Source organism: Falco biarmicus, chromosome 16 (genome assembly GCF_023638135.1).
Source record: "Falco biarmicus isolate bFalBia1 chromosome 16, bFalBia1.pri, whole genome shotgun sequence".
NCBI classification, from domain to species: domain Eukaryota; kingdom Metazoa; phylum Chordata; class Aves; order Falconiformes; family Falconidae; genus Falco; species Falco biarmicus.
Window position 1 is genome coordinate 1,626,471 of NC_079303.1, and position 22,934 is coordinate 1,649,404.

The 22,934-nt window shown below is 66.8% G+C and overlaps 2 protein-coding genes across 2 annotated transcripts; one reads left to right on the forward strand and one right to left on the reverse strand.

Annotated features, from left to right (window-relative positions):
- Positions 1–6: 6 nt before the first annotated feature.
- Positions 7–12,745, forward strand: CPNE5 (copine 5). The gene is given in 26 exon segments (XM_056361790.1): positions 7–94; positions 2,564–2,604; positions 2,669–2,686; positions 2,689–2,714; positions 4,642–4,745; positions 5,235–5,251; positions 5,254–5,273; positions 5,382–5,458; positions 5,741–5,800; positions 5,898–5,961; positions 6,214–6,261; positions 6,263–6,318; positions 6,535–6,574; positions 6,576–6,629; positions 6,631–6,641; positions 7,131–7,172; positions 7,257–7,332; positions 8,103–8,156; positions 8,241–8,302; positions 8,592–8,638; positions 8,747–8,928; positions 9,013–9,140; positions 9,212–9,314; positions 10,829–10,886; positions 11,297–11,370; positions 11,881–12,745. Coding segments are annotated over 26 exon segments (1,734 nt in total). The 5' UTR covers positions 7–11; the 3' UTR covers positions 12,070–12,745.
- A 104-nt stretch (positions 12,746–12,849) lies between these two features.
- SORT1 (sortilin 1) lies at positions 12,850–22,325 on the reverse strand. The gene is given in 25 exon segments (XM_056361788.1): positions 12,850–14,226; positions 14,346–14,469; positions 14,702–14,808; positions 15,030–15,138; positions 15,329–15,445; positions 15,571–15,760; positions 16,281–16,471; positions 16,605–16,773; positions 16,860–16,962; positions 17,286–17,392; positions 17,560–17,599; positions 17,601–17,630; positions 17,632–17,717; positions 18,075–18,158; positions 18,161–18,218; positions 18,331–18,458; positions 18,667–18,719; positions 18,926–18,999; positions 19,242–19,304; positions 19,306–19,407; positions 19,547–19,632; positions 19,635–19,648; positions 19,775–19,848; positions 20,108–20,167; positions 22,113–22,325. Coding segments are annotated over 23 exon segments (2,082 nt in total). The 5' UTR covers positions 19,807–19,848; positions 20,108–20,167; positions 22,113–22,325; the 3' UTR covers positions 12,850–14,211.
- Positions 22,326–22,934: the final 609 nt, after the last annotated feature.

The following is a 22,934-nucleotide window of genomic DNA, read 5'->3' on the forward strand; positions in this document are numbered from 1 at the left end:
CAGCCCGGGGCATGGCGGGCCTGGGCGCCCCGGAGCCGGGCAGCGGCGCCGGCCCCGTCCCGGCCACCCGGGTGGAGCTGACGGTGTCCTGCAGGTACGGGGCTCGGCGGGCACTGGGGGAGCGGGGGGGAGCAGCGAGCAGTCGGCGTTGTAGGTACTGGGAAGCACTGGGATGCACTGGGGAGCGGCAGGCGGGCAGCGTTGTAGCTGCTGGGAGGCACTGGGATGCGCTGGGGAGTGGGGGGGAGCGGCGGGCAGTCGGCGTTGTAGGTACTGGGAAGCGCTGGGATGCACTGGGGAGTGTGGGGGAGCAGCGAGCAGTCGGTGTTGTAGGTACTGGGAGGCACTGGGGAGTGGGGGGGGGAGCAGCGGCAGTAGGTTGTAGATACTGGGAGGCACTGGGGAGTGTGGGGGAGCGGCGGGCAGTCAGCGTTGTAGATACTGGGACGCACTGGGACGCACTGGGGAGCAGGGGACAGTCGGCGTTGTAGGTGCTGGGAGGCACTGGAGAGTGGGGGGGAGCGGCGGGCGGGCGGCGTTGTAGGTACTGGGAGGCACTGGGATGCGTCGGGGAGTGGGGAGAAGCGGCGGGCAGTCGATGTTGTCGATACTGGGATGCACTGGGGAGTGGGGGGGACCAGCGGGCAGTAGGTGGTGTAGATACTGGGTGGGACTGGGATGCACTGGGGAGTGGGGGGGGAGCGGCGGGCAGTCGGCGTTGCAGGCGCTGGGAGACACTGGGATGCACTGGGGAGTGGGGGGGAGCGGCGGGCAGTCGGCGTTGTAGACACTGGGAGGCACTGGGACGCACTGGGGAGCGGCAGGCAGTCGGTGTTGCAGGTGCTGGGAGGCTCTGGGGAGCGGGGGGAAGCGGGGGGGCAGTCAGTGTCGTAGGTACTGGGAAGCACTGGGATGCAGTGGGGAGCAGCAGGAAGTCGACATTGTAGTATACTGGGAGGCTATGGGGAGGGAGGGTCAGTTGGTGTGTAGGCTACTGGAGGCACTGGGGAGTGGGGGCAGTCGGCGTTGTAGGATATTGGGAGGCACTGGGAGACAGCGGGGAGTTGGGGGGGAATTGGTGTTGCAGGATACTGGGAGGCAGTGGAGTGCACTGAGGGAGTGGTGGGCAGTCAGTATTGTAGATACTGGGGGAACAGGGAGCACTGGGAGGCACTGGAAAGAGGAGGCAGTTGCTGGGGGGGAGTGGGGGGGGCACAGGGGGCACTCGGTGGGGGCAGTGGAGGTACTGGGGGAGCTGGGGTGGTACTGCCCTAATGCGGGTGCCAGCTTGGGGGGCTGGGGGGGGGTAGGTGCAGGGAGCTTCCTTTGTGGGTGCTGGGGGACCGGGAGGGAGGGGGGGCTGGGGCGGGTGACATGCCACCGACCCCCCCCGGCGTGGGCAGCTGAACCTCCGCCCACCCCCCCCCCCCCCCCCCCCCCCGCAGCACTGGGTGCCCCCCGGCCGCGCTGCCTGCGGCCGCTCTGACCTATTTTCCTCCCCCACTCCACCGGGCAGCGGGCAGGGCCCGGGTGGGCAGCGCTGCGCGGGGGGATGGGACGCTGCCCCCGACACCCCCCACGGCTGTGCTCCCCCGACACACACCCCCATGGCTGTGTGTCCCCAGCACACACCCCCGTGGCTGTGCCCACCACCACACCACCCCGGCTGTGACACCCCCCCCCATGGCTGTGCCCCCAGCACCATCCCCCCCCCCCATGGCTGTGCCCCCTTACACACACACACCCCCGGCTGTGCCCCCCCCCCCCCCGACACCCCCCCATCTGTGCACCCCAACATGCGGCACAGGGCATGTACAGCCGCGCACACCCAAACGCACAGCGCGGGGCACACGTGGCTGTGCACACCCTGTCACCTGGCTGTGCACAGCGACACACCGGCACACGGCTGTTGCACACCGGCATACAGCTGTGCACAACCGACACAACACCTGGCTGTGCAGACTGACACATGGCTGTGCACAGACACTGTCACCCGGCTGTGCACACTGACACACCGACACCTGGCTGTGCACTCTGTCACCTGGCTGTGCATGCTGACATAAAGGGGCACATGGCTGTGCACACCAGCACGCAGCTGTGCACAGTGACACACTGACCTGCAGCTGTGCACACCGACACATGGCTGTGCACACCGACACACTGTCACCTGGCTGTGCATGCTGTCACCTGGCTGTGCACACTTGACACGTGGCCGTGCACACTGACACACCGACACATGGCTGTGCACACTAACATGCGGCTGTGCACACCAACACACTGTCACCTGGCTGTGCATACCCACACACAGCCGTGCACACCAACACGCGGCCGTGCACACTTGACCACGTGGCTGTGCACACCGACACACCAACACGTGGCCGTGCACATACCGCTGCAAGCATGTGCAGCCGTGCACACGCAGATGCCCAGCGTGCAGCACGTGGCTTTGCACGTCCCGACACCGTGGCCACTCCCAGTGACACCCCAGCACGGAGCACAGCCTGGCGTGCGCAGCCGTGCACTCACACTCACGCTCACGCTCACCCGCGCCCCGTCCCCGCAGGCAGCTCCTGGACAAGGACACCTTCTCCAAGTCGGACCCGCGTGAGGTGTGCCGGGGCGGGGGGCGGGGGGGGCCCCGGCGCCCCTGACCCACCCTGTGCCGCAGTGTGCGTGCTGTACACCCAGCGCCCGGCAGCCGCCAGTGGCGCGAGGTCAGTGCCTGTGGCAGCCAATCGCATGTCGGGTGGTGGCTGACTGGCCAATCAGCATGTTTGGGGTGCCAGCCAGCTGGCCAATCAGCATGTTGGGGTGATGGCTAACTGGCCAATCAGCATGTCGGGGTGTTGACCAATCAGCATGTCGGGGTGATCGCTAACTGGCCAATCAGCATGTTTTGGGGTGCCAGCCAGCTGGCCAATCAGCATGTTGGGGTGTTGACCAATCAGCATGTCGGGGGTGATGGCTAACTGGCCAATCAGGCATGTTGGGGTGATGGCTAACTGGCCAATCAGAATGTTTGGGGTGCCAGCCAGCTGGCCAATCAGCATGTCGGGGTGTTTGACCAATCAGCATGTTGAGGTGATGGCTACTGGCCAATCAGCATGTCGGGGTGTTGACCAATCAGCATGTGAGGTGATGGCTAACTGGCCAATCAGCATGTCGGGGGTGTTGACCAATCAGCATGTCGGGGTGATCGCTAACTGGCCAATCAGCATGTTTGGGGTGCCAGCCAGCTGGCAAATCAGCATGTTGGGGTGCTGACCAATCAGCATGGTTGGGGGTGATGGCTAACTGGCCAATCAGCACGTTAGGTGCCAGCCTATCAGCATGTTGGGGTGCTGACCAATCAGCATGTTGGGGTGCCAACCAGCTGGCCAATCAGCGTGTAAGTTGTTGGCCTATCAGCAAGTTGGGGGTGATGGCTAACTGGCCAATCAGCATGTCGGGGTGATGGCCAGGTGGCCAATCACCATGTCAGGCATGTTGGGGTTCTGGTTGTCAGCACTTTGGGGTGCTGGCCCAGTGGCCAATCAGCAGGTCAAATTCTGGCCAACTGCATGTTGGGATACTTACCAATGAGCTCATTGGGGGTGTTGGCAACTGGCCAATCAGCTTGTTGGGGTGCTAGCCCGTTGGCCAATCACCAGTGAGGAACAGCCGGCTGAGGTGCAGCGGCCAGCCATTCTGCACATTAGGGTGTTGGCCAGCCAGCCAATCAGCATCCTGGGTTGCTGACCAATCAGCATATTGGGTGCTGGCCACCTAGCCAACCAGCATGTCAGGGTGCTGGCCAATCAACTTGCTGGGGTGCAGCCAGCCAGCCAATCAGCACGCCTGGGGAGCTGGGGAGCATGTTGGGGTGCCAGGCAGCCAGCCAATGAGCCGTCAGCATGCAGCCGCTGGCCAATCAGGGCGCTGCCGGCCCCAGCAGGTGCTGGCTGTGCCCAGGGAGGGGACACTTGGGACACCCCTCGGGTGCCCTGCCCCCCCCCGCTCCCTTCCGCCCCCCCCGCCCCACCACCGTGTGCCCTGTAATTAACTGAGGCATAATTGAGGGGCTTCGGGCCTTAATGAGCAGGCGGGGGCTGGGCAGGACGCGGTGCCAGCCCTGCACCCGATGACAAAGGGGCACCTGGTCCCGCCGTGCCTGGCCCGACGTCCCCTTCTGCGCCCTGTGTCACCTCGTGTCCCACATGTCCCCCGCTGTCCCCATCCTCTGTCTGTCCCCGCTCCCACCTTCTTCCTCCCTTCCTGTGTCTCTATCCCCGTTTCACCATCCCTGTGGCCCCATCCCCATGTCACCCTGGTGTCGCCATGTCCCCATCCCCGTGTCACCCCAGTGTCCCCATCCCCATGTCACCCTGGTGTCCCTGTGTCCCCATCCTGATGTCCCGATGTCCCTATTCCCATGTCCCCATTCTTATGTCACCCCGGTTTCCCCTTCCCTGTGTCCCCATCCCCGTGTCCCCATCCCCATGTCACTCTGGTGTCCTGGTGTCTCCATCCCCATGTCCCCATCCCCGTGTCACCCTGCTGTCCCCATCCCTGTGTCCCCATCCCCATGTCACACTGGTGTCCTGGTGTCCCCATCCCCATGTCCCCATCCCCGTGTCACCCTGCTGTCCCTGTGTCCCCCAGTTTGGCCGGACCGAGGTCATCGACAACTCCCTGAACCCCGACTTCCTGCGCAAGTTCGTCCTCGACTACTTCTTTGAGGAGAAGCAGAACCTCCGCTTTGACCTGTGAGTGTCCCCACTGTCCCCCCAGTGTCATCCCCCTGGCCACTGCAGCCCCCAGCACCCCAGCACAGCCCCTCCCCCCCCCCCCCGCCCCGTGGGGCTGGCTGCGGTGGCTCAGCCAGTGCCTGGGGAGTGCCAGGCGGGCACTGGCGCTGGTCCCTGTCCCAGGCATGTCCTTGTCACTATCTGGTCCCTGTGCTTGTCCCCCTCTCTGTTCTGAACTATTCTTGCACCATCACCATCCCTGTCCCCATTCACATCCCCGTCCCATCCTGTCCCCGTCTCCATCCCTGTGCCCATCCACATTCCATCCTGTCCCGGTCCCCATCCCTAACCCATCCTGTCCTGTCCCATCCTTATTTGTGTCCCATCCTGTCCCTGCCCGACCTCGACCCCCATCTGCATCCAGTCCCCATGTCTGTCCCCATCCCTGTCCCCACAGCCACCCCCATCCCTGCTGCCTCAGCAACAGGTCCCCCACTTTGTCCCCAGGTACGATGTGGACTCCAAAAGCCCGACCTCTCCAAGCATGTAAGTGGGGGGGCCAGCCCCGTTTCCACACCCCCCCTCCCCGAGCCCTGTGGGGCTGGGGACAGGGAGGGGACAGGGACAGACCCCGTGACACCACGGCTCCGGCAGGATTTCCTTGGCCAGGCCTTCTGCACCCTGGGCGAGATCGTGGGCTCAGCCGGCAGCCGCCTGGAGAAGCCCCTGACGTGAGCCCCTGCCCCGTGCCTCAGTTTCCCCGGGGAGGGCCCTGTGCTGGGGTGGCTGCCTGCTGTCCCGTGTCCCTCCCTGCACTGGCGACGCGCCCGGGTCCTTATCAGGGGTGTCTGGGATGGAGACCAGACCCCGGTGCCGACAGCCCCGCTCCAGCTGCCCTGGGCTCCCCCTGTCCTTTACCCAGCCCCTGCCTCAGCTTCCCCATGGGGGGTAGGGGGTGGCTTTTTTGGGAGGGGGGGGTCCCCTCTGTCACCCCTCAGTGTCTGTCCCAACAGGATGGGGACAGTGACCACGCACGGCCGGGGCAGAAGACCCGCTCCGGCTGTCTCCAATGGGTGAGTTTTGGGGTGCCCAGCTTGGGGGGGTCCGGGGGGACACAGGGTCACCGTGTCAGTGTGTGTGTGTCCCCCGGCTCACGGCCCCTCCTGGCAGCGGCATCCCCGGGAAGAAGTGCGGCACCATCATCCTCCTCGCCGAAGAGCTGGGCAACTGCCGGGTGAGCCGCTCTGGGGAGCGGGGGGACAGGTTGGGGACACCCCGGTAACGTGAGGGGGCACAGACCCCCACCCCTACCCCGGCTGCGCCCCTAGGTCTTCCTCACTCTGGGGTGAGGAAGATGAGGGTCAAGGCTGACCTGTCCCCACGGTGTGTCCCATGGGTCCTGGGTCCCTCAGCACCCCCCCCGAGATCCTGCACCCCCCATGTCCCTGGGGGTGCCGGGCTGGTGACTCCCCTGTCCCCACCGCAGGACGTGGCCACGCTGCAGTTCTGCGCCAACAAGCTGGACAAGAAGGATTTTCTTCGGCAAATCCGACCCCTTCATGGTCTTCTACCGCAGCAACGAGGATGGGACGTGAGTGACCCCCAACCCCTCCCCAAAACACAGTGGCACCTTCATGGCACCAGGGGTGGGGGGGACAGCCCTGGCCATGGGACACCTCCTGTCCCCATGGGGCTGGGCTGGCGTTGGGGGGGTGTGTGTCTCCAAAAATCCTCTCTAGGGTGATGTGGGAGGGGTGTTGCCATCGGGGGTGACCCCCCTTGTCCCCCCACATTTCCTCCCCTCCAGCTTCACCATCTGCCACAAGACGGAGGTGGTGAGGAACACCGCTGAACCCGGTGTGGCAGGCGTTCACCATCCCGGTGCGCGCCCTCTGCAACGGCGGACTACGACAGGTGAGCTGTGGGTCCTCCAGGGCCGGCGGGGGTGGCCGCTCTGCACCCTCTTCCCACAGTCTCTGTGGTACCTACGCTCGTGCCTAAGCCCTCCAGCATCCCACGCCCACGCTGCGTGCCTCAGTTTACCCGTCTGGGCAATGGGCTTCATCGCTATGACAGAGCCATCCCTGGGGGGTGTCCCTCCCCCTCCAAAACGGGTGTCACCGGCTGCGTGTCCTGGCAAACAAAAATCAGCGGTGGCTTGGTGGCTCGTCGTGCCGCCGGCTTGGCCCCATGTCGGACGTTGCTGTGGCAACGGCGGATAAAAATATCCCACCGAAAAAGCCTGAGGAGGAGGAGGAAGAGGAGGAAGGAGGAAAGGCCCACGGAGGCATCAAAACAAGCCCATGGGAGGTGGGCCCCAGGGACTCACCACAGCCCCTGGGGTGGGGGTCTGGGTTTTGGGGGTGCCAGGTGGTGGCTGTGACCCCCCCCCTTGCCTTGCAGAGCCATCAAAGTGGAGGTGTACGACTGGGACCGTGACGGCAGGTGAGCTGGGGGGTGGCCCTGGGGACCCCCCACACCCCGTCCCGCCCCCCAGCTGACAGTGCCCTCCCCCCCCTCACCCCACAGCCACGACTTCATCGGGGAGTTCACCACCAGCTACCGGGAGCTGGCACGGGGGCAGAGCCAGTTCAATGTCTACGAGGTGAGGCCAGAAAACAGGGACGGGATCCAGTGGCACCCATGGGTGCTACCATCCCTTTGCTGCACCCCTGGGTGTCATGGTCCCTGTGCTGCACCCCAGGGACATTATAGTCCCTTGGGGGCCTGTGCTGAACCTGTGGGTGTTGTGGTTCCCGTGCTGCACCCGTGGGTGTTACGGTCCCTAGGGTGCCGGGTGCTGCACCCCTGGCTGTTACGGTCCCCAGAGTTCCCATGCTGCACCCATGGGTGCTGTGGTCCCTGTGCTGCACCCCTGGCTGTTACGGTCCCCAGGGTGCCCGTGCTGCACCCATGGGTGCCGTGGTCCCTGTGCTGCACCCCTGGCCGTTACGGTCCCCAGGGTGCCCGTGCTGCACCCATGGGTGCCGTGGTCCCTGTGCTGCACCCCTGGGTGTTACGGTCCCCAGGGTTCCCGTGCTGCACCCATGGGTGTCATGGTCCCTGTGCTGCACCCCTGGGACATTATAGTCCCCTGGGTGCCTGTGCTGCACCCGTGGGTGTCATGGTCCCCGTGCTGCACCCCTGGGACATTGCAGTCCCCATCTCCCAGGGTGCCTGGGCTGCACCCCTGGGTGCCACAGCCCCCTGCTCTGCACCTGGGGTGTTGCACCCCCCTCGGGGTGCCCCTCTGCACCCTGTGGGGTGTCCCCTGTGCTGCTCCCCACCTTGGGGTGTTACGGTCCCCGTGGTGCCCCCCCTGCACCCCGGGGTGCCGCGGCTCCGGTGGGGAGCAGCTCCCCTCCGCCCCCCCAGGTGGTGAACCCCAGGAAGAAGATGAAGAAGAAGAAGTACCTGAACTCGGGGACGGTGAGGATTGGGGGGGGGACACGGGGAGGGGAGGGGGTGGGGGGGCGCAGCCACCGTCCCTGCTCAGCCCGGTGTCCCTGGCAGGTGACACTGCTGTCCTTCGCCGTGGAGTCCGACCACACCTTCCTGGACTACATCAGGGGCGGGTGAGCGAGGGGGGGACGTGCCTCAGTCTCCCCGTCTGTATCCGGGGGATGGATGTGGGGTCCCAGAACAGGGCGTCCCCAGCACCCGCAGCTGCTGCCTGGGGCGGGGGGACAGCGGAGGGAGATTTGGGGGTGATCTGAACTGGGGGGTGGGCACATCCCATCCTTGGGTGTTCCTCTGGGGAGAGCCAGGCTGCGGGCTGGCCCGGGGAGGGGGCTGGCCACCCCGCCATGGGTCACATCCTGCATCACCCACCCCAGTGCCCTAAAGCTGCTGTCACCCCCCCAGGACCCAAATCAACTTCACGGTGGCCATCGACTTCACCGCATCCAACGGTGAGCGCGGGGCTGCGCATGTCCCCAGCGGTATTTAACGAGCGGGGGACTCGTCAAACTGCTGCTGGAGGGGGGGGCTGGGCCCGGCTGAGCCCCCCGCCCGCACAGGGAACCCCTCGCAGTCCACCTCGCTGCACTACCTGAGCCCCTACCAGCTGAACGCCTACACCATGGCCCTCAAGGCGGTGGGCGAGATCATCCAGGACTACGACAGCGACAAGATGTTCCCAGCCCTCGGCTTTGGCGCCAAGATCCCGCCGGACGGACGCGTGTCCCATGAGTTCCCGCTGGTGAGGGTCTGTCCCAAGGTGGGGTTCGACGGGGTCGGGGACGTTGTGGTATCGTCCTTGTCACCGCCGTTCCTTGTCCCGCAGAACGGTGACGTGGCCAACCCGGCGTGCAGCGGCATCGAGGGCGTCCTGGAGGCGTATCACCGCAGCCTGCGCAGCGTCCAGCTCTACGGACCCACCAACTTCGCCCCCGTGGTCAACCACGTTGCCCGGTAAGGGGGTCTCAGCCCCCCCCGCCGGGGGTCCGTGTCCACCCCGGTGTCCCTCATGGGGTCCCTCGCAGCTCGGCGGCAGCGGTGCTGGATGGGTCCCAGTACTTTGTGCTGCTCATCATCACCGACGGCGTCATCTCGGACATGGCACAGACCAAGGAGGCCATCGTCAACGTGAGTCCCGCGGGTGGTGGGTGCTGGGGTGCGAGGACCACCCGGGGCTGGGGTGCTCTGAGCCATCTGGGGTGCCGCAGCAGCGGGGTGCACGGGGCGCTGCGGGCTGTGCCGGTGCGGTAACTGGCTGGGGAGCCCCAGGGTGGCAGGGTGACCAGACTGGCTGGAGCCTGGGGTGCCCCTGATGGGGTGCAGTGAGCTGGGTGGGTGCAACAACCTGCAGCGGGTACCGCGAAGTGGGTGCAACATCCAGCTGGGTGCACGGGGTGCCCCCCCATAGCGGGGTGCCATAACCTGCCCAAACTGGGGCACGATTCCCAGCCAGGCACATGGGGTGCCCGGGCAAGCTGGGGGGGGGGGGCCGCTGGTGGCCAAGGTCACGGTGTCCCCTCCAAGGGGGGTGGCGGGCAGCTCCTGCCTCCTCCACACGAGGGGCCTGGGAAGGAAAAAGCAATCCTGGCGCCGGGATGGCTCTTGGAAGGCACCAGCGGCACCTTTGCCCTCGCAAGTGCCGTGCCCGCGCCAGCCCGCTGTGTGCCCCCCTCCCCGCTCAGCCCAGCGCCTGGGCCAGCTGGGAGCTTTGTTCTTCCTCCTCCTCCTCCTCCTCCTCATCCCCCAGCCTCCCTCACAGCAGCTCAGCCCCATCTCTGCTCCCCGATACGTGGGGCGTCGGGAGGGTCAGGGATGCTGGAGCTGAGCAGGGATGCTGGGGGAGCCATCAGCCCCGTAGCAGGGGGCTGGGGGTGCCCGGGGGGGCGGGGGGCAATGCTGGGCATTGGCGGGAGTCGGGCAGGAGAACGGCTCCGGTAATATTTGTTTGCTGCTTTAATATCCCCGCAGTGCGGCTGTGCCGGCAGCTCGGGCCGCTCAGTGCCAGCAGCTGCTGCACCTCGCAGCGGCCCGCTGCCGGCCCGCGGGCACCGCAGCCGGGGCCGGGGGGGGGGGGGGGCAGGGTGCCCTTGAGATGCCCTTGGGGTTCCCTCCGGAGCCTGGTGCTGCTCCGGGAGCACCGTGCTGAGCCCAGGGGTTCCCTTGACCGGCGGTGCAGTTCTGCGGTGCTGGGGGGGTGTCGTGGTGCCACCCAGCAAGGGATGCCCCCGATGGCACTGGGTGCGGGGTGCCCACCGTGTCCCTGGGTGCAGGGTGCCCATCGCGGCCCTGGCTATGGGATGCCCATCTCTGTGCTGAGCACCGATGCCCACCATGGCACTCGGTGCAGGGTGCCCATCCTGACCCCAAGGGAAGGATGCCCACCATGGTCCTGGGCACGGGATGCCCATCGCAGCCCTGAGGATGAGGTGTCTATCCTGGCCCTCGGCACCGGGTGCCCATCGTGGCCCAAAGGGTAGGGTACCCATCTGCACCTGCGCAGCACCCCACTGTCACCCTGTCCCCTGGGGCCCGGTGGGTGCTGGGGGGCCAATGCTGGGGGTGGGACCCTTGGGAGCTGGGCTGGTGGCTGCCTTCAGCAATTTTGGTGCCTTATTTTGGTTTTTTCTCCCTCGTTGCTGCAGGCTGCCAAGCTCCCCATGTCCATCATCATCGTGGGGGTCGGCCAGGCTGAGTTCGACGGTAAGGCTGTGGGCGCCCCCATCCCACCCCGGCTCAGCAGCCCCCGAGGGGGCACGGAGGCCACCGAGGCAACGGGACTTGGATTTTACTGGGGCTCAGCAGGTCTTGCCACAAGCCGGCGTGTGGGTGGTTATGAGCAGAGGTGTTCATTAGGGCTGAATGAGCCCCCCGGGATGTACGGGGTGGGGGGGCACGGGCAGCCCCCCCACCAGCAGCCGGCTGCTCTGCGGTGAAGGCAAATTAAAGCTCCCCCGGGAACTGCCAGTGATGAATCAGCCCGGCTCCCCCGCCTGCCTGCAGCTGCCAGGGCTGGGGGGCTGCTGGGGTTGGGCTGGGGGTGTCAAAGGGTGTCACCCTGGGGTGGGGGGGACGTGGGTGCTGCTAAGCCCCCGCACCTTTCCCCCCCGCAGCCATGGTGGAGCTGGATGGGGATGACATTCGCATCTCCTCCCGTGGGAAGGTGGCGGAGCGTGACATCGTGCAGGTACCAACTCCCCCGGGTGGGGATCGGGGACCCCGACCAGCTGTGGTGGTGGTGTGGAGGGCTCCCCGGGCACCCCACATCAGCCCCATTACTCCTGGGGTGCACTGACTGGTCCCAGCATGGAGGGTGACGAGGTGGGCTGCATACTGGAAAGGCACTGGGACATGGGTGAACTGGGGCATGGGGGAGCACAGGGGCATGGGGGGGGCGGTGCTGGGAATCGGGGTGCACTGGGCCATGGAGGGATACACTGAGACATTCGAGGGGGTGTGCTGGGTTGTGGGGGAGTGCACTGGGACGTGGAGGGGGGCTGCACTGGGAAGAAGGGGTGCACTGGGGCTTGGGATGTGCTTGGATCTGGGGGTGCACTGGGATCTGGGGACACACTGGGGCATCAGGGAAGGGAGGGGCACTGGGATGTGGGGCTGCAGTGAGTGAGACACACAGGGCCATGCTGGCCAGGGGGACCAGTCCCTGGGGGTCCCTCCAATCCCGTTGTCCCCCCCCCAGTTTGTCCCTTTCCGTGACTACCTGGACGGGGGGGACAGCCCGGTGCTGAGCATGGCGCGCCTGGCCAAGGATGTCCTGGCCGAGATCCCTGACCAGTTCATCTCCTACATGAAGGCACGCGGCATCAAACCCCAGCCGGCGCCCCCCAGCCCCGACCCACCTGGCCCCCCAGTGCCCCCCCAGCCCTGACCGCACCTGGCTGGCACCCCGTGTCCCCCCCACCCCAGCCCTGGGCCTTGGATGTTTTTCTGAGCCCCCTCTTTCCTTTTTCAAGGGATAAAAGGCAGCAGCACCCTGCCAGGGCCCTGGGGGGTCCTGTCCCACCCCACTCCATGTGTGTCCCCCCATAAATCACCTTTTCTGGGGTCCCCGGGGGGTCAGGGATGGAGGCGCTGGCGCTGGTGTTGGCCAAGCACTCTTGGCAGTGGTGGACCCCCCCCCATATCCAGCCCAGACCATCACAGCTCACCCCATCCTGGCACACCTTGGACTGGTGCTGAGGACCGCATCCTGCCCCCCCCAAAAGGGGCAAGGGGTCTCCAGCTCTCCCACCTACCCTCTTCCCCCCCTCCCGAGGTGTGGGGTCCCCTCTGGTGGCCCCAGTGACATTCAGAGCATCCCCAGCCCCGCAGAGGTGATGCATGCCCCCCCCCCCGCCCCAGCCCCATAGGCACCCCCCATCCTCCGGCAGCAAGTGCCGGCCCCTCCTGGGGGGGGGGGGCAGGTCTGTTTGTGTGTGTCCCCCCACCCTCCACTTTTCTATTTGCATGGACAGCCCCCCTCCGTGCCCCCCCGCACTGTGTCGCCTGTGCATCTGCTGTGGGTTTGTATTGAGTTGCCTTAAACCGGAATAAATTATAGCCTTTTTAATTACCGCCACCCCCGGGCCCCCTCCAGCATCACCCCTGCAAGGGGTGACCCCCCCCCACTGTCCGTCCCACCCCCCGACACAGATCAGGGCACACAGGGTCCGTTTTGGCTTTATTTCTAATAACCCAAATATTGCAAATATACAGAAAAATACCAGTACAAAGTTATTAACACATCCAGGTTTATTTACAGGACTCTGCACTGGCCTTGGTGTGTGTCCCCCCCCCAAGCCAGGCGGGGGGGGGGCACAGGGCTATGGCTTTTAGTTAGGGGGTTACGCTCCGTCCCTGCCCCCCCGCGAGTCCCATGGGGACGCTGAAGCACATGCAAGGGGCGCTGGGGCCACGGCCCCCCCCATCCCCCCGGCACCGTGCGGTGGTGGGGGGGGGGGGGGGGGGGGCAGCAGGCTTTGCACAGTCACTGGGGCGAGAGCGGAAGCCATATGTCATGACAGCACGGCCAGATCGCGATAACCGTGGTGGGGCACGAGGGGCTGAAGGGTACGAAGGGGGTCTGTACCCCCCCTCCTCCTGCACCCCCATCCCACTGCACCCCGTGCCCCAGCTTGGGGGGGGGGGGGGTCAGACGAAGCCCCTGCAGCCCAGCTGGGGGGGGGGGGGGGGTCACAAGGAGCTGGGCACCCTGGCTGGGGGTGGGGGGGCTGTCAGGGGGTGCAGCCCCCCCCCCTCCCCTAAAGAAAAGGAGATTTCCAGTGTAAGGAGACTGTAACAGTGCTGGGACCAAATCCTGGCAGGGTGCAAAGCGGGGGGCCGGGGGGGCGAGGACTGACCCAGCACTGGGGGGGGGCCAGGCCAGGCCAGCCCCTCCCGTCCTGCCTGCACCCCTGCCTGCTGGGGGGCTGCCAGGGCTGAGCCCCCCCCCCGCCCCTCGGTAAAGAGCTTCAAGCTTCCATTCATTATTGCTGCATTTCCCTCGGCCAAGGCCAGCCCGGAGGGGCCAGAGCTGGGCCGTTACACCCCCTGGCCATGGGGACCCCCACCCCAAGCTGGGGGGCGTAGGGGGGGGGCCGGCCGCGGCGCGGGCAGCCCAGCTTGTATTGCTTTGGAGAAGAAAGAGGCAGCGGGGCTGGGGGCTGCAGGCAAGCCTGGCTGCTGCCCCCCTCCCCCCCAGCAGCGGTGACACCTCAGGGCTTGTCCCCAGCACCCTGGGGCTGATGCTGCGGTTAGAAGGGGGGGCGGGGGGGCTACTCCCCACGGGGGACAGCAGTTCCTACTCAGTCATCCTTAAAATAAAACAACCCAGAAAAGGGAAAAATAAAAAGATCGTAAAAGCCCCTGTCCCGCGCTGGAAGGAAATATTAAAGTGGAGTTAAGTTAAACCCCTGCGTGTCCCCCCCCCAGCAGCAAAGCCACCCCCGTGCGAGGGGACCCTGCCTGCGCGGGGGTCCTGCTTGTGGGGGTCCCTGCGAGCAGCGTGGCGGTGTCCCTGGCATCGGTGCCGCTACTCCAGGAGGTCCTGGGGAGAGATGGGACCGTCACCCCCCCCGTCCCCAGCATGGTCCCTGTCCTGCCCCCCCAACACACCCCCGGGAGGCTGGGGTGCCTGTGGGGGGACACCGGGACCCCCGCGCTCACCTCGTCGGAGTCATCGTGGTAGCCGCTCTTGCTGGCCAGGGTGCCGGGGTCCAGCGTGTCGATGCCCTCGACGCCATTGGCCTCCGCGTGCTGCCGCAGGACAGAGTAGCGATGCACCAGGAACCTGCAGGAGCAAAGGGGGGGGGGCGGGGGGGGGCATGACCACACTGCCCCTACCCCTGGCAATGTCCCCCCCCCCCAGGATACACTCATCCTGCGAGGAGCAGGATGGAGCGGCTGGGTGCAGGGTCTGCCTGGGGGGTGGTCTGCCGGGATGGGGGATGGGCAGGGTCACCCCTGCCGTATGCTTGGGGGGGGGGGGGGGGCGCAGCATCCAGCCACCATCTGCTCCTCACCTGCCCCCGCAGACGTATTTCTTGACGAGGAGGACTCCGGCCACAGCGGTGACAAGCAGCACGGCCACGACGGCCAGGATGATGGGGGTGGAGCTGGTGGATGCTGCCTGTGGGGAGAGGAGGAGGTGGCCGGAGCTGGGGGGCACCACCAGCCCCCAGACACAACCAGCACCCCCATTTATCCCGGGGGACAAATGTCCTGATGTCCCCACAGCATCCAGCCAGCCCGGCCCAGCCCAGCATGGATCTGCTGGCTCCAAGGGTACGGCCAGGAGCTGGCCCGATGCCCGGAGCTGTCACCGCCCCGGCCGCTGTCACCGTCACCTACCAGCTGGCTGGGGTTGAGGAAGTTGCTGGTGCATTTCTTCTTCATGTCCGTCTCCTCCCGGCTCGGGCTCTCCCCTCCCGAACACTTGTCCCCTGGAATTTTCCGATACCTGGAGACAGGGAGGTGACACCTGGTGACTCCACAGCCGCTTCCCAGGGACCGCCAGCCCCGATCCAAGGCGACAGGGCAGGATCTGGCCCCACTGGGTGCAGCACTGAAGGGTTCCCTGGGGAATTCGGGGGTTCCACCCTGCTGCTCCCCAACCCCGGCTCCGGCACCCGCCGCCGGCCGAGCTTTACCCGCTGGTCTTGAGCAGCTCCCGCCGGCCGTAGAGGCAGAATTCCAGGTCGTGTCCCTTCAGCTCCGGCTGCTCCACACACACAGACTGGTTCTCCGGGCGGTAGTAGCCAAAATCGCTGCGGGAAGAAGAGGGAAGGACGATGGGACCCTGCTGGGGGACCCGGCAGGAGCCAGGCTGGAGGAGAGTGACAACCGGTCCCCAGCGGGGACAGCAGGTGGGAGCCAAGGCGATGGAGGCTACCAGAGGAAATCCTCCAGCGTGCAGGGACAGACGGACGGCTGCTTGGTCACCATGTAGTCCCGGCCGTTCTGGCACACCGAGGACTTGCGGAGACGTCTGTATTGCTCCTTGTAGCCCAGTATGCAGCCGTCACTGGGGTTGCTGGGGTCACTGGAGTGCGCCAGCCAGATGGTGTAGTCCTTGTCCTCGCCTGCGAAGGAGAGGGCTGAGCGGTGGCCAGGGACACGTCCCCGGGGGATGGCACCACCGTGGCGCTGGGCAGGGCGCTGTGCCGGGGGGAGCCGCCTGGCATGAGCCACAGGCTGGGTGTGCCAACCCGACCCTCACCCCGTCCCCACGGAGGGGACCGAGGGCCACGCTGCCCTGGCAGAGACACCCCGAACACTACCTGCACCGGGGGCTGGGGCAGGAGCGTCCCCCAGCACAGCCCTGGCTGTCCCCGACACTGGCTGTCCCTGGTTCCACTTGTCCCAACCCTGCTTGTCCCTGGTCCCACTTGTCACCAGTGCTTGCTGTCAGCAGCACTGCTTGTCCCCAGCCCCGCTTGTCCCCATCCCCGGCTGTCCCCCATCCCCGCTTGTCCCCATCCCCGGCTATCCCCCAGCCCTGCTTGTCCCCAGCCCTGCTTGTCCCCCATCCCCGCTTGTCCCCAGCCCTGGCTGTCCCCAGCCCAGCTGTCCCCCACCCCGCCTGTCCCCAGCCGCTCTCACAGGTCCTGCTGAGCAGCTCGCTGAAGTCGATGGTGTAGGAGACCCACTTGCGGGAGAGGAAGCTCCCGCGGAAGCCCCAGATACTGACGTTCATGGAGCGCGCCCCCGGCTCCGACGCCAGCCCAGTGAAGAAGATGGGCTCCTTGGAGAAAGCGTACTGGTACCAGCACTGCCCCTCGTCTGTCGAGAACCTGGCATGGGAGGGGTCTGTCAGCACCCGGGTGGTCCAGGAGGCACCTCCCGCAGCTCCCTCCCACCCCACCTTTGCTTGGGACCCCCCCCAACCCCAGCGAGCCGCCCCTCCGCAGTAGAGCCCGTGCGTACTCGATGACGTTGACGGGCTGGCTGGTGTGCTCGATGGCGACGATGAGCCCGCCCGAGTCCAGGATGGCGTAATGGTGCGGCCCCTCCAGCATCCGCGCCCAGGTGTAGCCCCCGTCATCCGAGATGTAAACGTCGGGGCTCATCACCGAGATGGCCCCCCCGACGCTCCCTGGGAGGGGGGACATGAGCTGTGGGGGTGACACACGCGGATACGGGCTCCCTGTCCCCACCGCCCACCCCGGTGAGGCTCGGTACCGTGGGCGATGACGATGCCGATGGCGTTGGGCTCGGAGAGCGGCGCCATGGGGACGTTCAGCTTCTGGGAGATGCTGTACGAGGCGTGGATGTGGAGGCTGCACTGCAAGCGCAAGAGCAGAGCCAGTCCAGGAGCCCGCGGGTACCGGGGACAGGGCGGGCAGAGTCACCCATTAACTCCCAGTGGGTGCTGGGGTGGGTGCTGGGGAGCACCCCTGGGACCCCCCCCCCAGCCTGCTCAGGGCTTGCCACGCACCCCGTGGTGTGACCCCCAGCCCCACGGCGCAACCCTCAGCCCATGCAAAGCCGGCCCCGCACCCTCAGCATCTCAGGTGCAGCTTGCCCCCCCGAGCACCCCCTCGGCAGAGCCAAGGCAGAGGGCACCCCGGGGACCCGCGGCGAGACCCCCGGAGGGGACAGACCCACCTCCTCCTTGCTCCTGGCCGTGGAGTCGCAGGTGGTGTTTTTGGGCTTCCGCAGCGGCACCCACTCCCCACCGCGGTCAAAAGTGATCACGGACTGGATGGAGTTGTCTGGTGGGAGGAGGAGGAAGATGCGAGGGGTCAGGAGGATGCCCATCCCATCCCCCCCTCCCTGCACCGGGGTCACGCTCCCCTCCAGCAACCCCAGGGGCCAGATCCCATCCCTGGGGGGGCACAACCCCAGTTTGGGGAGAGGGAGGGAGCCGCGGCCGCCCCACCTTCGGAGAGGACACTGGTGATGTAGATGCCCCGCAGCGAGTGTGACGTTGGTGAAGTCGGTCTCGCCGCCGGGTGGTGGTGTAGAGATGCCGCTCCAAGGACTTGGAGTAGACAATGCCGCGGTCGTCGGAGGTGTAGATGGTACCAAACCCCGTGTCTGCGGGAAGGACACAGGGACAGGAGTGAGGTGGGGCTGGGGGGGCTGCTCCCATGGGGCCCCCCTAAACTGGCACTGGTACCAGCAAGCCCTGGGGTGTCTGGCGGAGAGGAGAAACCCCCCGAGCGCCACAAAACGGACCCAGTGTGGTCACGGTCCCTGCATGCTGCAAACCGGAGCAAGCAGCCAGCTAATTAGCGATGCCTTAATGAGGAAGCCCTTCCTCCAAGGCACAGCAGAGCTGCTGCAGCATGGAGAGAGAGCCCTGTGCTCAGGTGAGGGAGCTGGCTGGCTTGCTGCAGAGGTTTCCAGTGGTCGCCAGCCCCAGGATGTGTCCCTGTCCCCAGTGCCACTCACCGCCTGGCTCGTCCACATGCATGAACACCAGGTCATCGTTAGCGGCCAGGATGGAGTAAAACTGCTCGTGCCCGACGGAGGGAGCTGGGCCATGTTCCAGGTCTCGCCTTGGTCAAGGGAGACGTGAATGCGCCTTGTGGTACCCTGGGGAACCAAAGCATCGTTATCCTTCATCCTCCTTGCTGGGGAGAGCTGCAGGCAGGGGACCAACCGCTGCTGCCCGCTCTCTGGTAGTACCAGGAGGGGGGACAAGGACCTTCTCTGTCATAACGGAGGCGAACAGAAAGCGTCCTCCCAGCCCGAAGGAGTAAATCTTGGTGCCGATGACCTTGAAGGTTTTGCCGAAGTCGGAGGTTTTCTTTAGCTCCAGTAACCCCAGATCAGCTTCTTAAGAAGAAGGGACAGTGGATTAACGAGCCCAAGAAGCTGCCTCCAGCTTCGTCAGCTGTCACCGGAGTTGTGTCCCCCTCCAGTGTCCCAGCTCTGGGCATTCCCAGCTAATCCCAGCTTTTCTCTGGGGCATCACCCCCCCCAAGCCCCACCCCCCTGAGTGATGGGGACACCAGAGATGTGACTCAGGATCAAGAGGTACTTACTGCAGGAGTTGTCAGGTAGGTGGTGAAGAAGATGGTGTCGTTCGCACCCCTGGGGAAGAGAAGTGGGGGGACACACACCCGAAGGCAGGTGGGACATGGGGGCTCAGGATGCCACTGCCCACCAGATCAATCCCTTGCTGTGGCACCCGCTCTGCGGGGTGCGGGTGGGCAGGTGGGGGTCCCCCTGCCCGCTCAGGCTGTGACCAGCCCCCCCCCAAATCACTTCACGCCCCCACACCGCGGGCAGCCACTCACCACTTGGCCAGGCAGACGGCTTTGTGGATCTCTTCCCACTTCTCCCCAAAATCCTTGGAGACCCAGAGGCCATTCTGCAAGAGCCAAGAGGTTGGTTATGGGCTGACCACCCCTCGCAACAGCCTCCCCCCAGCTGCTGGGGCCGCAAACCCTATCCCCAGCCGTGTTCCCCCCCCCCTGGGGCCACACACATCCCCCTGGCGTGGGGATGGAGCCCAGGCCACGCAGCCACAACCCGGCTGATCTCTTGGAGAAGCACCACCAGTAGCCTTCGCCATCCCCAGCCAGGGTCTCATCCTGGCTCCCCAGCCCTCACCTCGGTGCTGAGGGCCAGCAGGCAGTCCGAGTTTTGGGGGTGGTAGGTGATCTGCACCAGCGGTGTAGAAGGGCAAATCCGTCTGGACAAAATTCTTGGCAAAATCTGACGAGCGGAAGATCCTGCCGCCGCGGCTGCCGCCGGAGACATCACCCGTCAGGATGACCTGGGTGCAGGGAAGGGGGGGGCTCAGCCATGGCGGCAACTCCCAAAGACCACCGTGACGGTGACCCATCCAGCCCGGGGTGGGGGGCTGCCAGGCACAGCTCTGGCTCGCTGCCAAGCCAGCATGCCGCCCCTCCTACCTTTCCCGAGTTCTCCGGGCCGATAGCCATGCCGAACTCGGTCCGGATGAAGGTGTTGTTGATGAGGCCGGTGATGTCCTTGAAGGTTTCCCGTAGTCCTCGCTGGAAGGGAGGGATCATCACGGTGGTGAGCCACGCACAGCGCCTCGGGGGCTGCTCCCGGCGCACCCCACGGTCCCCAGTGTGCCACCCGCCGGGTCCCCAGGGGTGGCGGGGGAGGGGGCTCACCTGCGGTACAGCTTGGACTGCCCAAAGCTCATGATCACCAGCGGCACCTGGAACGTTGTCAGGACAAGGATGACCTGGGCAGGGAGAGGCAGACAGGCAGGGTCACACCCGGAGCTCCAAGGTCCCCCTGGCCGTGGGCTCCCCCCTGTCCCCCCAGGGGGAAGGGCTGACCCCTCCCCAGGCACCCCCCTCTGTGTCCCAGCCCCAGATGAGCCCCTGCCTCAGGTCCCACCAGCCCCACAGCCCCTCGGGCACAGGGAGGGGGCCACTCGTGTCCCCTCCAGAGGCATCAGCTGCTTTGGGGGGGGGGGAAGCCCCCCCCCCGGCACTTACCCCTGTGCTGTCGCCCACCCAGGACAGTGACACGGAGCCGCTGAGGTCATCGAAGACACACTGTGAGGGAAGAGATGGCAAAAGCACTCCTACAGCCGGGGGGGACAAGCACTGCCCTCCCCCCAGCAGGGCAGAGCTGCAGGCGTGCCCCATGGCCACCCCTTTGCAGGGGACACATGGAGTCCCGGAGCCTTCCCCTGTCACCCACCCAGGAAGGTGACACTAACCTGTCCCCATGGCACACGGGAGGGAGGGTCCCCCTCTGCGCCACTGAGCCCCCTGTCACCACGCTGGGACCCCCCCACACCTGGAAAAGGCTCCACAGCCCCACATCCACCTGCATCCACCTCCCGGAGCAGGCAGGGTGCTGGGCAGCTGCCTGCCAGCCAAAGACCCCCTTGGTGGCACTAGGGGACACTGGTTTGGACTGGAGTGACTGGATGGCAGTGGGGTGGGGGGTAGTTAGTGGCACATGGGGTGCCTGGGGACACACGTAGGGTGCCTGGGGACAGAGGTGCTGGCAGCTCCCGGCTCTGCCCATCCTAAGGCAGGAGAAGGGAAGCCCGAAGCGGGACCAAGGCCACAGCCACAGCCATCCCCATCACCCACGGGTGGGGGTGAGGTGGCAGGAAGGGGTCCCCACAGTGCCACCCCGTCCCCACACCCCGCTCTGCAGGAGGCATCTCCTTACGGGTGAAAAAAAAAGGGAAAAAGGGAAAGAAACGTGAATCGGCACAAGACCAGTCAAAAGGACTGGTCAAACTGGGATGGCAAAGCCACCAAGTGGCAACCAGCCGGGCCAGCAGAGCAGGCGTAGCCGGTGGCTGAGAGCCAGTGGATCCCGGCACAGATCCCAGAGCAGATCCCGGTGCAGATCCCGCCCTTGCAGTTAATGTTCAACTCCCAGCCGTCCTGGCGAGGGATGAGGTCAGGATCCCCCGGCGGCTGTCTGCCTGCCCATGGGGGCTGGGAGGGGGCTGCTCCCTGCTGGGGGGGGCGGGGGGGGGGCTTGGGAATGGCTGTTAGTCCTGCCTGTCCTGCCCCAGCTGGCACAGGGAGAGCAGGGGCCATCTGTCCGTCCGTCCCAGGGGATACGGGGGGTGTCTGTCCGTCCGTCCCAGGGGATACGGGGGGTGTCTGTCCGGTCCGTCCCAGGGGATACGGGGGGTGTCTGTCCGTCCGTCCCAGGGGATACGGGGGGTGTCTGTCCGTCCGTCCCAGGGGATACGGGGGGTGTCTGTCGTCCGTCCCAGGGGATACAGGGGGTGTCTGTCCGTCCGTCCCAGGGGATACAGGGGGGTGTCTGTCCGTCCGTCCCAGGGGATACGGGGGGGTGGTCTGTCCGTCCGTCCCAGGGGATACGGGGGGTGTCTGTCCGTCTGTCCCAGGGGATAAAGGGGGGTGTCTGTCCGTCCGTCCCAGGGGATACGGGGGGGGTGTCTGTCCGTCTGTCCCAGGGGATACGGGGGGGTGTCTGTCCGTCCGTCCCCAGGGGATACAGGGGGGGTTGTCTGTCCGTCTGTCCCAGGGGATACGGGGGGTGTCTGTCCGTCCGTTCATCCCACGGGATGCAGGAAGGGGTAGTCAGTCACCCAGGGGATACAAGGAGGGGGCTGTCTACCTGCCTGTCCACCCCATAGATTGCAGGGGTTGTCTGTCCCAGGGGGATTACGGGGGGGGGTGTCTGTCTGTCTGTCTATGCCATGGGACGGGATGCAGGAGGGTGTCTGTCCCTCCCAGGGGATATGGGGGAGCTGCCGGTCTGTCTGTCCCAGCGGACGTGGGAGGGGAACGTCCGGAGCTGTACGGGGAGTGACGCCCGCCGGTCCCGCCTCCCCAACCGGCGGCCGGCGCCAGGCACCGCCAGGGCCCGGGCAGGAGGTGTCGCCCCGCCCCCCGGCCGGGGGTGCTGACACGCGGGGTCCCCGGGGTCCCCGGTCCCTCCTAGGGGTGTCCCCGTCCCCGCCCGGGCGCTGCCGGCCCGCGGCCCCGCCCGCCGGCTCACCTGGTGCGTGTTGTTACCGAGGGCGGCCGGGATCCGCGCAGGCCGCCGCAGGCCTCGCCGCCTGCCGCCGCCGCCGCCGGCCAGGCCCCCGCGCCGCCGCCGCGGGGGGGGTCGCGGGCCCGCAGCCCCAGCGCCCGCCCCCGCCCGCCCCCAGCGCCAGCGCCAGCGCCACCGCCAGCCGCGCCGCCCCGCGCCGCCCCATGGCGACTCCGGCCGCAGCCGCCGCCGCCCCGCGCCCGGGCCCGCCGCCCCCCGCCCCCCGCCCGCCATTGGCCGCCACCGCCCCGCCGCCCGCCCCCGCGCCGCGCCCCCCGCGCTGATTGGCTGCGGGAGACGCCGCTCTACTCCGAGGCGCACCTCCTTGGCGGCCCGCCCCACCCCGCGCCCTCCGGTTAGCTCATCGCGCTGCCAATCAGCGCCCACCTCCCTCCGCGACTGGCCGCCAGCTCTTGCACGATGGGTGCGAGCACACCCCTCTCGCGTTTGACCCCGGGTTCTAATCTACCTAGCGACAAGCCTCTGATTGGCTGCGCCGCCATAGGGGGACAGACGGAGCGATTTTCTGATTGGCCGAAGCGACAGGTAGCCGGGCGCGCCAGGCCGGCCCCCGGCCCCGCCGCCACGCCCGCGCGGGCCCTCCCCGGGCTGGGGGTCCGGTGAGAAGCGCAGTGCCTGGGGAGGGGGGGGGAGGCAGGCTGGGGGTCAGCGCCCGGCTGCGGGGGCGCACGGCAGGGCAGGGGGCTCAGCGGCGTGCCCCCCCACTCCGGCTGGCCGCCCCCGTTCGCCCCGGGCTGGCACCGGCGGGGCCGGGTCCTCCCGTGC